This window comes from Lacerta agilis, chromosome 1 (assembly GCF_009819535.1).
Source record: "Lacerta agilis isolate rLacAgi1 chromosome 1, rLacAgi1.pri, whole genome shotgun sequence".
In the NCBI taxonomy this organism is placed as follows: Eukaryota; Metazoa; Chordata; class Lepidosauria; order Squamata; family Lacertidae; genus Lacerta; species Lacerta agilis.
Genome location: NC_046312.1, coordinates 93759175 through 93775496, shown reverse-complemented (window position 1 = coordinate 93775496; position 16322 = coordinate 93759175). Strand labels below are relative to the sequence as shown.

General features: G+C 40.3%; 1 protein-coding gene across 1 annotated transcript in view; it reads left to right on the top strand.

The window, feature by feature from the left end:
• The window catches only part of NCKAP5 (NCK associated protein 5), a 546232-nt gene that overhangs the window by 402066 nt on the left and 127844 nt on the right, over positions 1 to 16322 (top strand). The window contains exons 9-10 of the mRNA XM_033163803.1: positions 2492 to 2530; positions 11678 to 11797. Coding sequence (XP_033019694.1) covers positions 2492 to 2530; positions 11678 to 11797 — 159 coding nt within the window. The remainder of the gene's footprint in view (positions 1 to 2491; positions 2531 to 11677; positions 11798 to 16322) is intronic.

The window sequence follows — 16322 nt, the reverse complement described above, 5'->3', positions numbered from 1 at the left end:
AGATCTTGGATTTCCTGCATGATGGTAAAGGGATTGTTATTCTACCCCATTCATTTCAGTAAGAAGGAAATGCATTGTAAATGGGGGGGGGGGGAGAGCCATAATCAATTAACATGTTGGTGGTGGACCGAAATCAGCAACAACATGAATACTAATTGTATTTGCTAGATTTATTTCCATTCTGGGCATGGGACAAAAAAAGCGAACATCAGCAGTTTCCTTTTTTGTTTCCACTTCCATCAGAATTCTCCAACATCCCTTGCCACTAGGTTGCCTTACCTTCAGCTATTCAGATCAGAACTGCTCCCTCTTCTGCTTATGCCACTTGGCACAGCTCTCAGTGACTATGCAGGCAGAACTGCTGCAAATGACTTGGACACAGTCTGCAGAACCTTGTAGGGTTTTGAACATAGCTGTTTGTTTGTTTGTTTGCTCGCTCGCTTGCTTATTTATTTATTTTACTAATAAGTGGCTTCATGTCATGTCATTTCATAAAGAAGTAATGTATTGGATGGGTTTGTTCAATTTTCAGGTACACCAAACAATGTTACAACTAAAAGTACATGCTAGAAGGAATGCTGTTGGATGTCAATTCTTAAAGCCTATAGGGCAACACACATGGATTTCAGAGATGCAATATATTTACTGCTGTGGGTTATTATGGCTGCCGTATTAGTCTGTGTCTTGTGTTAAATCATGTACAGAAGTATTTTATGTGACGGTTTATTCCCTAGTTGCCTTAGGTTAGAGACCAGTTCTGGAAAGGGAGAAGTGATAATGGGTCATGTTATAAGTGTATGAATCAAATCAAACTCTTGGATCATACAGGAGCAGAATTACTTAGGTTGAAATTTCTGCTCATGCTTCAGTTCATATGAGTAGGTTACATTTCCCCCCAATGAAGTTGTTGAGAAGAAAGTGGAATTTTGTTTTTAAATAACTGCAAGGTATGCTTATTTTCAAATGAATAAGCTTTGACAACATAAGGTTTTTTAGTTTGTACAAAAATAGGTCATTTTTTGAACAATATAAGGTATTAGATAATTAAATGTCTGATATAAATGTTAATATTTGGTGGGGTGTTTTTTTTTAAATCTAGTTGTATACACAATTCTTCTAATCGATGTTTTGTAATCTGATGCAAATAAATATAAAGTGTGGCATGAGTACCATCCAAGCACATTGATGACTGTAGGCATTTTAATTTTTAGTAGCACTTAACAGTATCTTGCTGTCATGACAGATGTTCTGTTTTGTCGATATTGAATCAAGAAACAATTAGACCCCATGAAAACATCCAGGGCCAGGCCTTCCACTTGAGCAAAATTGATGATATCTCTTTCAAAATCACCTGAATGGTACTGGTTTTTTTTCCAGTCCTGTGACTTATACTACTCCAGAATTTGGTCCCTGCAATTGTTTCTATACCTTAGACGGTATGGGAGTGGGTAGGGGAATAGTGCTAAACTGTGGGTTTCTAAGAACTGTAAGCTTTGGGACAAGATGAGATTTTCAAGGGAAGTGGTAGAATCTGAAACTAGTGAAGATAAGAGAAGTAAAAAAAATCCCTCTAGGTGTGCCTAAAGGAGATTATCCGTAGGAACATAGGAAGCTGCTTTTCACCCAATCAGACCATTGATCCATCTGGTTCTGCACTGTCTATAGGTAAAGGTAAAAGGTAAAGGGACAGTAGTGGAGGAAGGGATGTGGCACGGGATGCGTGTGGCGCGTAGCCTGTAGGGCGCCCTAGCCAACACCTCCATCCTGGTCGTGGCCGTCCTCCAGAGAGGGAGGCAGCTGGCCCCTGCCCTGGCTCACCCTCCCCAGTGGGTGGCTTGCCCCGCCCCCATGGACACATAGCACCACCCTATGGCAGCTAGCACCTCCCTCATGCTACTCTGCTGCCCCTGGATGGTTAAGTCCAGTCAAAGGAGACTATGGGGTGCGGTGCTCATCTCACTTCAGGCTAAGGGAGCCGCCGTTTGTCCACTGACCGCTTTCCGGGTCATGTGGCCAGCATGGCTAAACCGCTTATGGTGCAATGGGACAACATGATGGAAGTTGTAGTGCACAGAAATGCAGTTTACCTTCCTGCCGCAGCGATACCAATTTATCTATTTCCACTGGTATGCTTTCAAACTCCTAGGTTATTAGAAGCTGGGACAGAGCAACAGGAGCTCATCCCGTCGCACAGATTCAAACTGCAAATGTTCGAACTTCAGTGTTCCTCAAACTTGGGTTGCCAGCTGTTGTTGAACTACAACTCCCATCATCCCTAGCTATCATCTGAATACACAAGTTTGATAAATACTGGTCTATACTAAGTGGAAGTGACTCTTCAGGGTTTCCAGGTCTACCTGGAGATGCCACAGATTGAACCAGGACTTTCTTCATTCAAAGCAGATGTTGTATTACTCAGCTATGACCCTTAGAAAGCACACACAAACACAATCTGATGCACTGCTCAAATGTCCTTTATTTATTCTTACAGGTAGCCAACCAGGTTGTACAAGCACTACTTACTCAGAAGGTAAGTAATTTCTCCTTTTCACAAGACACTGTTAAATGTTATAGTTACCAAGGATACTTAATTAGAGTTATCAAAGATCTTTATTCAATAAAATTGGTGCTAATTAGTGATTTACTCTGTAATGAAATATCAGCTTAACCAGAGGATTTTCCTTAGGATTATGGGAGAAAATGGATAAATTCCCTCTCCATGTTTTCTCTAATCCCATTAATTATTAGCAAATACATACATATTCTGCTAATAGAATTTGAAATTTAAAACATGCATATTAGATACAAAGACACGTATACTGTGACATGTATTTGACCCTTTGTATACTGGCATGTTTTCTATCAATGTTTAATTGTATTTTAATGCTTGATTTTTCTATGCTTTTAGTGGTTCTTGTGTTTATCTGTAAGCCACCTTGAGTCCCGTCAGGGGAAAAGGCAGAGTTGTTGTTGTTGTTGTTGTTGTTGTTGTTGTTGTTGTTGTTGTTATCTTTTATAGTAAGTGCATTCATTTATTACTCGATGAATTTATTCTATATTAATTTTCTCTATCACAATTGTATGCTACTCAATCCCTTTTAATCCCTGCAATGGTTTGAGCTGAAAGAGAAGCCCAAAGTCACCAACTGTGGATTTGAAGCTAGATCTTCCTTGTCAAAGTCCAGTAGTTGACATGTTCATAATGAACTCATTCTATAAGTGCCTGTCCTTATGCCAAAATGGTATCCCCACGCCTGCTACACACAAGAAAGAGAGAGATTAGCATGTTCTGGGGGCAATGTCAAGGTTTGAAATACAAACAGAATACTTTAGGAAAAATCCTAAGGGCAAGGAATACAAACAGAGCAGAGTGAGAACTGAACATGGTGACAGACATACAACATTTGGATAGAGAAAGGGAATTGAGTAACTGAAAACCTGAACAGAAGCACTCCACATTGCAGCATTTCCTTGCAGATCCCCCTAATAGGTATTTGGCAAAGAGAAAACTTTGTACAGATTGCCATTTATTTGTCTTTCCTGGTCTGACATCATTTTTGTTATTAGGAGGGTGGGAGTTACATATTCCTCTATTTCCATTTGCCAATATTAGGCTTTTTAACTTTTTTTTTTGCTGTAAGCTTTGCTGAATTTGTTGTTGTTAAGCTTTTTGAGTGGTGCTTCTGCCTCAAAAATTATTTTTTCTGCAAAGCTATCTGGCTGCATTTCTTGATCAGCAATTAACTCTCTGTGGCTCCAGTTTCTCCTTAAAAGTATTGTCTGCAGAGTGTGCATGTGTGTCTAATAGTTAGTATAACACTGGGACATCGGCATCCAGTTACCCTCCTACTGCACAGGGGGAAATGCCAGCACAACTGTCTCAGCAGTGCAGTCTGATGACTCTATGCACAAGCCCAAACAAGAGCAAACTGGTGTTTTGCAGGTGGGGGTTATTGTATTCAACACAAGAGTGACAGGAAAGAGGTGGATCTACTTACCCAATTCTGGAATCCTTATGAACTTACCTAAAAAACAAAGAAAACAGAGAACTTAGCCAAGCATCTGTAAGAACTGAGCTAAATCAGTCATCACAAGTTTATCTTAGTTTGGGTAGTTCGTAAGTTTTTCCCATCAACCTCTGCCAGGTTTTCCGTTTTTTGGTTTTTTTAAATGGGAGATGTGTGAGATTGAACCTGGGACCTTCTGTGTGCAAAGTGTGCATTCTTTCCAGAGCTGCAGTCTGCAACCGTGTGTCCATTGTGGTGCTGGGACGTGATTGTGAATGAACACGCTTCGTCCCGCTTTGTTTTCATCTCCATAAAATGTAACACATGAGAGGCATCTTAGAAGGAGTGAGGAGATGCCTTTGGGGTGTGAGTGTGTATTGCAGGGACAGAGGGGGTGGAGAGAGGTATAGAGGTATTATGAGTTATTTTCTGCAGGCATCAACACACATTATTATATGTTGCAGATTCTTTCCATATCCATCAGTACCAGCATATGTGGGTGGGGCAGAGTGTCACAGCTGTTTACTTTGGTGACGATGGTGCATGGGAGCAACAAGATTGGTGTTTTGCTGCACTGGTGGGAGTGCTGAATTGGTGGCTGAAGTCCTGTGAGTGCAGTGCTATGGCCCCACCCTCACCCCGTAAACAGCAGTGATGTTGGTATTAGGAGACAAGCTCTGCCCCACTACACACTGATATCCATGTATTGTGACTGTAAATCTAAATGCATGCTGAGCAGTCCCAATGGCCACTTAATCCCAGGAGAAGTTCCAACCAACAAGGACAGGAAATACTGGCAAGCAGGATTGTTGCTGACTGTTGTATAATATAGCTGGGAGGGGGGGGGAAATCTGTTGCTGGAATTGTCATTTCAGTGTTGTTTTTTAAATTCTCTATTGAGAATTAAAACAGACTATCCAACCCTAGAAACAAATCAGAAATGTATTCATTTTCTCTTGTTATGCAATTTAACAGGCCATGAATACAAGTGCATACACAAACCAGATTAGCATTCTGCAATATAAAAGCCCATATGTTGTGGCATATTCGCTGGTATATTGATCTCAATATATTTATACCTTATTTAGAAAACAACATGTTTTCTTTTTAAAAAACAAAACAAATACAAAATGGAGTTGAAGTGGGGAGAGTTTCGTGAGTTATTTATAACTTCTTTAGGACAATTTTTTCCCATGACAACCCCTTTTGTCAATATTGGAAGACACAGGTACTAAGGACTCCTTATGAACGAACTAAGGATATAGATTAAAATGTATTTAATAATGTGATTTGCTTAGTATTGATGAAATTTTAACAGACGCTAGCCTACTGCTGAGTAATGCTGCTTAATTTAATATCCTGAAGGGGAAACACAAGGCAGCACTCTAAATGTTAATGAATGTTAACTGTTACAGCCCTCCTAATGCCATTTGGACTGAGACTATTTATAAGAAAGGACAGGAAGACAATACTGTACAGTAAAAAGGAAATTAGGCTCTTTGGGTCAATCACAAATGGCTCCTATACAAATCTAAGTAATAACTGGTAAACAGATAAGTCTTCTACCACACTGCAGCAAGATGGAACAAGTAATGTCACCAAGAGATAACACACCTCAGGGGCACCATGAGATACAGAGGGAATTTGAAGAGCTCTCAATGACTCCAGAAGAGTAATACTGTGCAGTAACACCAACTATGTATATTACACTGTGAATTTGGAAATACCCCTCAAGGACTAATTTTTTGTTTAAATTAAATACATACTATAATAATGTAAGGGATGAAGTACTGCATACCCAGAAGTATATGAGAAGCTGCTGTTCCGCCGAGAGATCATGGTGACACCAACTGAGGGAGCAAAACCTTGAGTGATTTATCAATGTCACTGAATCCTTGAGATCAAATTTATAGTTTGAAGTGGGTACTTTTGGAGGAGATCATTCCTTATAAGACATATGGAACTCCTCCAGTGAGCCCAGTTTTTGAGTGAAAATATGAAGGAAAATATATTAAATTGGGAGTTCTGCCTCAGAGCACTGCATTTTGTTTTTGTTTTGTTTCCATCATTTCCACAAGTTACGGTTTTACTTAAGAGGCATCTAAAAACCGATGGGGGAATAACAGACCAGCAAACAATCATAAACATTTCCAGAAAATATTTCATGTCTTAAGTTTTAAGACTAGCTTCTAACTTATTTCATTCAGCCTCTAGCCAGGAGCCTCTTTGGCTGGAGTCCTCTTGCCATGTTTTTTCACATTGCAGATAATTTTGAGGGGAAATTAAAGCTGGACTTGCCTGTCTTAACAACTTTCACTCTGTAGTTTCCTCTCACACTGAAACAGAAACATTAAAACAGTGCTGGACCAAACCAAAAGGCCATCCAATTCAGCATTGTGTTTCTCATAGGCACCTCTGGATAGAGCACAAGTAAGACAGGAAGGCAAAAAAACAACTCCCATTTTTCCTTGCAGGCAACTGATTCTTAGAGGCATACTACTTGAACCTGAAAGTTGCATGTCCATATTAAGGAGATCAGATTGGACCACTGTCATGGTAGTTTAAGATTCAGTTTAAGGCCTGAAGCCTGGTAATGTAGTTGTTGTTTCTATGTAGGCGTCATGTCTCAGCACCAACATCTACAATTAGCAACTCAGTGGAAGTAATATGGATTATGTGGAAGTACCCATGCTAGATTTTACTTTCTTGGGCTCCATGATCACTGCAGGTGGTGCTTCTTGGGAGGAAAGCAATGACAAACCTAGACAGCATCTTAAAAAGCAGAGACATCACCTTGCTGACAAAGGTCCGTATAGTTAAAGCTATGGTTTTCCCAGTAGTGATGTATGGAAGTGAGAGCTGGACCATAAAGAAGACTGATTGCCGAAGAATTGATGCTTTTGAATTATGGTGCTGGAGGAGACTCTTGAGAGTCCCATGGACTGCAAAAAGATCAAACTTATCCATCCTTAAAGAAATCAGCCCTGAGTGCTCACTGGAAGGACAGATCCTGAAGTTGAGGCTCCAGTACTTTGGCCACCTCATGAGAAGAGAAGACTCCCTAGAAAAGACCCTGGTGTTGGGAAAGATGGAGGGCACAAGGAGAAGGGGACGACAGAGGATGAGATGGCTGGACAGTGTTCTCAAAGCGACTAGCATGAGTTTGGCCAAACTGCGGGAGGCAGTGAAAGACAGGCGTGCCTGGCATGCTCTGGTCCATGCGGTCACGAAGAGTCAGACACGACTGAACGACTGAACAACAACAACCCATGCTAGTGCCATTTCTCCTAGTAAAATCAACATTGTGACATTAGTAGTGATCATGAGTTGATTCAGATGCTACCTTCAAGCCAAATTTGGCCCCATTCTGCAAAACAGAGCAAAAGCACTCCAGCTCTTACCTGCCCACACAGTTCACCAGCCGTACCTTTACCAGCCCCATGTGGAGGACCAGTGAAGACTAGCATACCCTTGCTGGCTCTGTGTATTTTGCCAGGTAGGCCTAACTACATAATCTAAACTGATTCCATCTGATCCACATAACTCATGTGGCTGCTGATTATATTCACGACTGTTGTAGCAAGGAGCTCAGCTATGTATAAATTGCAAGCATACTATTATGGTATAATAAAATCTAATTCCATTGATGATAATAGTAACCTTCACTATATTATTGACCTATGTTCCTTTTTATACTAGGACAGTAGTTTGTCTCCATATCTTAGGAGACTCTTTTACATCCTAATAGGAAGGTAAATGTGGAGTTGTTTTAACACCCAAGAAAAACTATATATTGACTGTGGTGGTGGAGGAGGAAACATGTAATAGGAATACAGTACTGACTAAGAAGAAGTGCTGTGCTACAGGTTCCTGCTCCTTCTGGATTGTGGGAAACGGTAGAGATGAATATTGAAAGCTCTTCATAGCAGAGGATTGGCATGAAGGGAGATGAAATATATATTCATATTGAGTTCAGACATTTTGAACTCTTCCTAGTAAGTCCAGCCAGATGATAACCTGCCCCAGTTCATGCTCACTTCTTTTCAGAACTTCCAGTACTCAACACCTTAGTAGTAACTTCTACAGCTAGAAACTATGTGGCCTTAAAAGAGAAACTATTCCTATGAGGAGATTGGATGTTCTAGAAAAGTTCTGGGAAACCCGTTGCCTTACATATGTTGTTGAACTCTGTCTTCCATAAGCCCCAGCCCACATGATCAGTATTCAGAAAGATAGGAGTTGTAGTCCAGCATTGTCTGGAGGTCACAGGTCCCCCACTTCTGGCGGTTCCCTCATTGCAAGGTGAGGTTACAGGGAACCAGACAGAGGGCCTTTTTGGTAGTGGCGCCCACCCTGTGGAACACACTTCCATCAGATGTCAAAGAAATAAGCAGCTATCCTATTTTTAAGAGACATCTGAAGGCAGCCCTGTTTAGGGACGTTTTTAATATCTAACGCTGTATTGTTTTAACATTCGTTTGGAAGCTGCCCAGAGTGGCTGGGGAAGCCCAGCCAGATGGGCGGGGTACAAATAAATTATTATTATTATTATTATTATTATTATTATTATTATTATTCTAGGGCCTAGGAAGCATCTGTCTCATAATGTGAGGGGAATCATTTTACATCTACTTTTGCCTTTTAAAAAAAATCTTCCTATGAACAACTGTAGTTCTAAAGCACTTTTTTCAATAATTGGGCAATCTAACAATGTGCGTTTTATTCTTTATTTTAGAATAAATGCAGGAGAGGAAAGTTTAGCTTTTGAAAGGAATGGTGCGGAGGAGGTGTTGCTTGGCCTGTGGTTAGTTTGAATTGCTAGTTCTCGTGAAGCGCTTCTTCTTCTTTTGACTGTGGGGTTCAGTCTCAGTTGGAGCAGCTAGTCTTACAGTGAATTTGTTATCTGTTAGAACCTCATAAGGACTGTCCTTAGTGCTTTTGCTTAGTTAAATAATATATATATAATGGCTCCCCATAAAAGGTCTGAGATGATGCAGTTATAAACAGGGATTTCTGTTTGCAGAATTAGAGGATTTAGAATTTTGCTACACTTCAAATAAAAGATATCATTGCCTCCTTGTCACTTTGGAAGGCAGAGAATGTATAACTTGGTTCGCCTTAGGGGTACTTTAAATAAGCACTCCACTCGTAATGTGCTCAGGCAAAATGACTTCTTAATTCATCCAGCCTTACCTTTGAATTAAAGCTAACCCACATTTTTTACAGCTTTCATTTAACAAAAGTGTCTCATTGTGTTACCTCTTCTTCTCTGTTCACCATGCTGGCTTAGGCACAGCAGACCAAGAACAGACAAAAACAGACTATTTTTGTGAACATTCTGGCCTGCTACTTCAATAGGTTCATATAACTCAATATATTGTTAATTCTGTTAACAAGTAAATATGTGGGAAGCTGCAAGACTTTTCACTGTGCTTTGTGCCCTTCAAAAAATAAAATACAGGAATGTGGGTAGTTAGTGCAGCTATTTACATTTTTAGGAGAAACAAACTGATGTTTTTATTTAATTTTTTTATTTTATGTTATTAATGCAGCATATAACGAAAATGGAAATGTCATGCTACTGAGCCATCCCAGCAGTTTCCATTGTAGGTCTGAAACAGAAATTGACAATTGGATGGATGAGGGCAAAATGATAGCTCCTGCCCCATAGTATGGGCAGAAGAAATTTCTTTACTTAGTTTCAGGAGCATTGTAGGTGGGTTGTCGAGGAGCCCAAGCTACGGATCTCCTTAAACTTAAATAACTTTTGTTTTTAATTTGCCTGTGGAATGACTGAGCATACATTAAAGCACAGTGCCATTGAGACCACAACCAACCCACCTTCTTACTTTGCCCATATGCTCTTGTTTTAGTTGTAATGTGTATGTAAGCAGCAGTTCTTACCAATAGATTGTAGGCATGATGGAGCACTGGGCTGAGCATATGTACAGTGTAATGGGCCCAGAAAATCCTGTTGGAACCCTAGTTTCTAGGTGCTCATCCACACTTCCACCTGTCGCATGCCCAGAATGTATGGGTCCAAGAGGTTTCCCCCTTTTCCCACTTCCTTCCCAGGAAAAACCTGCTCTTTACTGCTCAATCAGATCAAACATCAATTCAGAGAAAACCTGAATTGTCATTTGCTCCAATTGAGTGTTAAAGAGAAGTTTTCCTTGGGGGAAAGCAGCAGGACAAGAGGAAATGTGGATGAGACCTAGGACTCTACAGCTATGTACTGGCTGCGCTGTCTTTGGAGTGATGCCAAACTATGTCCCATTGCATTACTTCCAGGGTGTTCTAGGAAGTGTGGTCTGTGGAAAGTGGCACAAAGCTGCTTCCACAGCTTCCCACTAGTCCTCCCTCTCCCCTCTTCCCCCTTGAAGTGCAGGGTGTTTTTTGGCAGGAGTAAAGACATTGGGAGGGAGTGTTAACCCTTTCTTCCCTCATTTCCCAACAAAATGAAATCCCCTTAAGGATAGGCATGTGGGATGCTAGATTTAGTAAAGAACCTGACTGCCCAATGGGAGGGATGAATTGTTACAACTTCTAGACAACTGTCTGGAGAATGGAGTGGCCTTCAAGAATTCAGAAGCTCACAATTCCTTAATACAACAGAACAGATTAATGAGCCTGCATCAACATATGCATGCCTACTGTAAAAAGGAAGGTGTGGATAGGAAAACAGATTCAGTATCTTGCTCATATATCACATAATATTTGTGTGGTGATTAATACCTCAGTGTCTGTGTACCCAGATGATACCTGAGATATAATTTTGTGTCTGGTAAGTCTCATTGGAATATCATCACAACCAATGCATCCAACTGCTGTTGGGAAGGAACATATCCATAGAGGGGATGTATATGCTTTCAATGCTACTTGATTTATAATGAAGCGATTGAGAAGATGAATGTAATATACTCATGTCAAACATAGCTATTCCTGTGGTTGCATATAGTTTTTATCAGTTTTCACCTGGCATAGGTTATGTTTGCCTTTCCCACTCTTTGCTTGTGATTGCGATGAAATATGGTCTTGCTTGGTTCACCTTTCTCTGACACACAGCACCACATAGCATTGTTTCTAGAATGCTGTTGGTTATCCCTCTTGGTTGGGGAAATGACAATACAGCTTTCTGAAAGTGTATTACTTTTCATGTTTTCTATTTATTATTATGTATCCAGACAGAATGAAACTAATTAAAACTTTTCTTAAGTTAATAAATACTTAAAAATTGCCGGTCTAAACAAATATACTGGGTAATTAGAAATACTACCCTTTAATTTCTTACAACATGCTAGTGCTGAAATTGCACTTTTAAAAATCTGCTTGATTTTAAAAGCTGGGGAGGAATCCATTTGTTTCATCCTACAGGCAGGAGGGCTTTTAATCTGACCGACACTTCTAGTGATGGAAGGAGGGATATGATGTTGCCAATTTCACCTCTTCCTTGTAGCTCCCTCTACACCTGAAAATCTGCTCCAGGTGGTTGAGGGATGCTGCTATGCTATGTGGAAGTTGTTGTGGAGCCACCAGCAAACAGGATTCCTCCAATTAACAAAATGGTGGTGTTCTGTCACATACATTATAATATTCATTGACTTTTCAGTTAATATTTGAATTGTGTGGGTTGTTTTCTTTGCTAATTCAGTTTTCCTTCCCTGTTCTAGGACCTGAGGGAGGAGTGTTTAAAGTTAAAAACAAGAGTTTTTGACCTGGAACAACAGAACCGAACGCTTAGTGTGCTATTCCATCAAAGAATGAAACCAACATCTGGCTTGCTGCTTCAGGTAGACTTAATTCATGAAAACACCTTTGCAGTTTAAATATGTGGCATGTTATACTTACTGAAATTACATAACATTAGACAGCTTATGGCAATTTCAACAAGCAAAGTATGACAGTTGATAGGCACAGTGTATTAGAGGGACATTGGCTATCTGCCATCTGATACTATTGAAATTGAAAATGTACAAATTCTGGAGGTACATTGAAGCAGAATAAGATAGAGAGAGAGCTCAGTATGCTTAAAAAAAAACACTACGAAATCTAAGTCACTTTGGAATAATAAGTAAACAGAGCAACAAGAAGTATAGGCCATGTTGTAATAGGAAAATTTCAGCCATGTAACTTATTGGATCTTGTTGGATGAATAAGAGATTTCTAATCTAACCAAATTAATTTATATAAATTTACAGAATTCTCTTGACTTGCCTACCTTGCTCTCCGTGCCACTCCTTGTCCTACATCTGGCATCATTCTAATATCTTAGTGGCCAGGTATTTAATCTGAAGTGACAGTATTTTTGAAAGTAACGGGTGGGTGGCAGCTAACGAGAGGGCTGGCATACCACCTCAGGAACGCCTTCCTTGAATAAACCCACCTGGTGCCAGCTTTCATGGTTTATCAGTGTCAGACATTTCAGCAGGTTTTCCTTATTTTTTTAGTTTTGTTTTTATGGCTTTGCTGGATTTTGTTGTTTTTGCAGTTGCTTTTCTGTAGTTTTATACAAGTTCATCATATTTATTATTTTAATCTACATATTCTCCTGAAAACTGTGCTTCTAAATAAGTAGTAATACCATCAGCTAGCAGACATTATATTTGTTTATTATTATTATTTAAATCACATTAAATGTATAGGGTGTTCTGCAGAAATAAAAATTAATAGGTTTCTGCTCACAGGCTCCTGATCTAAATATATATGAGGCAGACTGATTAAAATGGATAAAATATTTCAGAAGCTGGGTAATGCTAAAGGAAAACAAAAGTAAATAAAGTAAAACTAATGTAATGTTGAATCTACTAAGTAGTAAAACAATCAAATTCAGAAGGGTGGTGGGAATGGGTGATCAGCTGATAGGTGTGGAAAACCTGTTGAAGACTCTTAACGGCTGCAATTAGTCTTGCAGGGAAAGGCAAGGGGTGAGATGGCTAAAGATAGCTTTGTTATGTATAATGAGATAAGAATCCAATGTCTTTGTTCAGAGCAGGTCAGCCCATCTTAATTCTTAAAGGACTAATTAAACCCCAGCACCCAGGAATCTGGAGGAGACAGGGCACCCACAAACCAATAACAATACAACAACAACAACAACAACAACAACAACAACAACAACAAACCTATTTGTACCCTGCCCATCTGACTGGGTTGCCCCAGCCACTCTGGGCAGCTTCCAGCATATATAAAAACATAGTAAAACATTAAACCTTAAAAAGCTTCCCTATACAGGGATGCCTTCAGATGTTTCCAAAATTTTATATAGTTACTTATGTCCTTAACATCTGATGGGAGGGCATTCCTCAGGGTGGGCACTTCTACGAAGAAGGCCCTCTGCCTGGTTCCCTGTGGGAACTGCCAGGAGCCCTTTGGTGTTGGATCTCAGTGTCCAGGCTGAACGATGTGGTGGAGATGCTCCTTCAGGTATACAGGGATGAGGCCATTTAGGGCTTCAAAGGTCATCACCAACACTTTGAATTGTGCTCAGAAACGTACTGGGAGCCAATATAGGCCTTTCAGGGCTGGTGTTATATGGTCACAGTGGCTGCTCCCAGTCACCAGTCTAGCTGCCGCATTCTGGATTAATTGTAGTTTCAGAGTCACCTTCAAAGGTAGCCCCACACATACCATTCTTCCATCTGTTTTCCATCTTCTATGTTTTCTGTGTATGGACACAGAAGTAATATTTTGAAAATTAGTTATTCTTATAACTCATTTTTATCACATTTCAGCTTCAGAGCATAACTCAAAATCATTTAGTTATTCTACAACAAAGAAGTTAAAACATAATTTAAATTGTTGTTTTTGAAAAGTGTGACATGAAAATTTTCAGTACATAACTCATTCCATGTTTTATATAGATACACTCTTTTCTGTTCAGCTCCCCCCCTACACATTCCTCACACAGATCAAAAGAAAAAATGATTACTCCAGATTTAGTCAATTTCATGTAGTGGAAATTTTCTATAACTATCTTCAAAGGGCTTTACAATAAAACTATTATTAAAAATTACAGTGTCATGAGTTTTGGACAAATACACACACACACACACACACACACACACACACACAAAGTAGTTGCAATAACCTAGAGCCTGATAATATTGAAAAAGAAATGCTGCTGTTTATCTCAGGGATTTGATTATGCAGATTGGTACATTAATTCCTTGGCACTCGAAATTTGATGCATCCATTTCTGGCAGTGGATGTCACCACAAGGGAAATCTAATTCCCATCATGAGAAGATTAAGTAAACCAAACTCTGACCCAGAAGAGCCAAGCTTTCTGAAAATAACTAGAGTTTCAGTCTCTGAAACACTACGTTCTTCCACAGCAAAATACATTGGACTCAATCTGGTAATCTGATCTGAGTATAGAAACTCCAGTGACCACGAGGAGATGCCTCACTCAGATTAGGTTTTAACTACTTTTGATATTTTTGTTCATATTTATTGCTGCTGTTTTGATTATCTGTTTTTTGTTGTTGTTTTAGTGTATTTTTATGCCACCATTTTTAGATGCTCCCCCTGATATTGCATGTGACCTTTGAGCAGAGAGGTTGCTGATAAATGATTGTATTTATATTATTTGTTAATTAATGTCTCACTGTATGAATTTAATGGAAATTTTTGCATTCAGAAGGGTCACATGTGCATATGAATGTGCATAGATCTACATTTAACATTCTTTTTCTGGTGCTTTTGAGATCTTGATTTGGCAAAGGAATTTCCCCCAAGTTTGTTCTTGATTTATCATCCATATTTTGTTTAGGAGAAAACACAACACGAGCCCTAATTTAGACTACTTGACAAGTCAGTCCATCGTTTATTTCCCAGCAGTAGGAAGAGAGGATGGGTGTCCAATGCTAGAATTCAATGAAATGTGGACTATTTCAGTGTAGGAGAGGTCGGGCGAGTGCCAACAGGAACAGATCAGAAAGAGCCAAAAGTCTGTTGTGTATTGTGGATTTTTAAAGGGATTGTTTCCTGAGACCATCTGTGGACATTATAGTAGGGATTGTTTGCTGCATTGTTTTATTTCGACTACAGCTGAATGAAGGAGTGGAGGATCTTTTCCAGCCTGAGGGCAGCGTTTGCTCATGGATGACCTTCTGGGAGTTGGGAAGGGGTGCGTGAAGTGAGAGGCAAAAGTTGGTTGGGCAATGTATGCAACTCTTATCTTCGTACAATGCCCTACATTCCAGCCACACAAAAGACAGAGGTTTTCACACACATGTTCACATTCATATACATGCATGCACATGCACACAAACACACCACTCTCCAACCAGGCAAGAAAGAGACATGATCACATACCAGCCCGGCAAAAGTACTCAAAGAGAGCATGGAGCAGGGCATGTGAGGAGTGTGGCCTATGGAGGTACAGCCTGGACAAGTCCCAACAGTCACACGAACCTGGTTGAAGGGATGCATTTGGCCCCCTGGCCTGAATTTTCCCACCTCTGGTTTACATACATACATGCATGCATGCATACTTGATTGAAATTTATACTGTACACAAAGCAGTAACTCAGAGCAGTTAATGTGATGTGTGAACCCGGTCAACATGATTACAATGAGTTGCGGACTTCTTTCTTTTCTAGAATAGGATGACAGGTAGACCCAACTCAGAACCAGAGGTGTAGGAAGCTGCTCGGGCACCCAGAGCAGCAAACATGACGAGCACCTGGGGGCGGAGCATCGCTACGTAGCGCGCATGCGCAGCATCACTATGTGCGACGCATGCATTGCAACACAGCACATGCACGCTATGTAGCGGGTTGCCAGCGCCACCGCTCCAACACCGCACGGACAGTGCCAGGATCCTCTGCTCATGGCTGCAGTCACAAACGGAGGATCTTCTACATGTGGCTGCAGCCACGAGCAGAGGATCTCAGCACCGTCTGTATGGCTCTGGAGCGCCGCCACTGGCAAACCGCATGCCTTGTCACCCCCGGAGATGTGGCACCGGGAGCGCTTCGTCTCCACCACCCCCACGTTGCTATGCCCCTGCTCAGAACTAAAATTTAAAACCTCTTAATGAGTCCTATGATGAAAATATTTTAGAACTGTTGTTCTGAAATACTTCGTGTTAATGTGTTATTCTATCCTTTTCCCACATATACTGACATTTCAAAAACATTTTGCAATATGTGAATGTGAAAAGCTATTATGTAGCCTTATGGCTTATAGGTTGCTGTTCTTTCCTCTGGAGCATTGAAATTGGCCTGTATTTTAGACCGTTCTTCGAGCATGTTGGCCAGTATCCAAAAAGCTATGGAACTAGTCCTGAAAGCCTAATGAAGTTTTACAACTG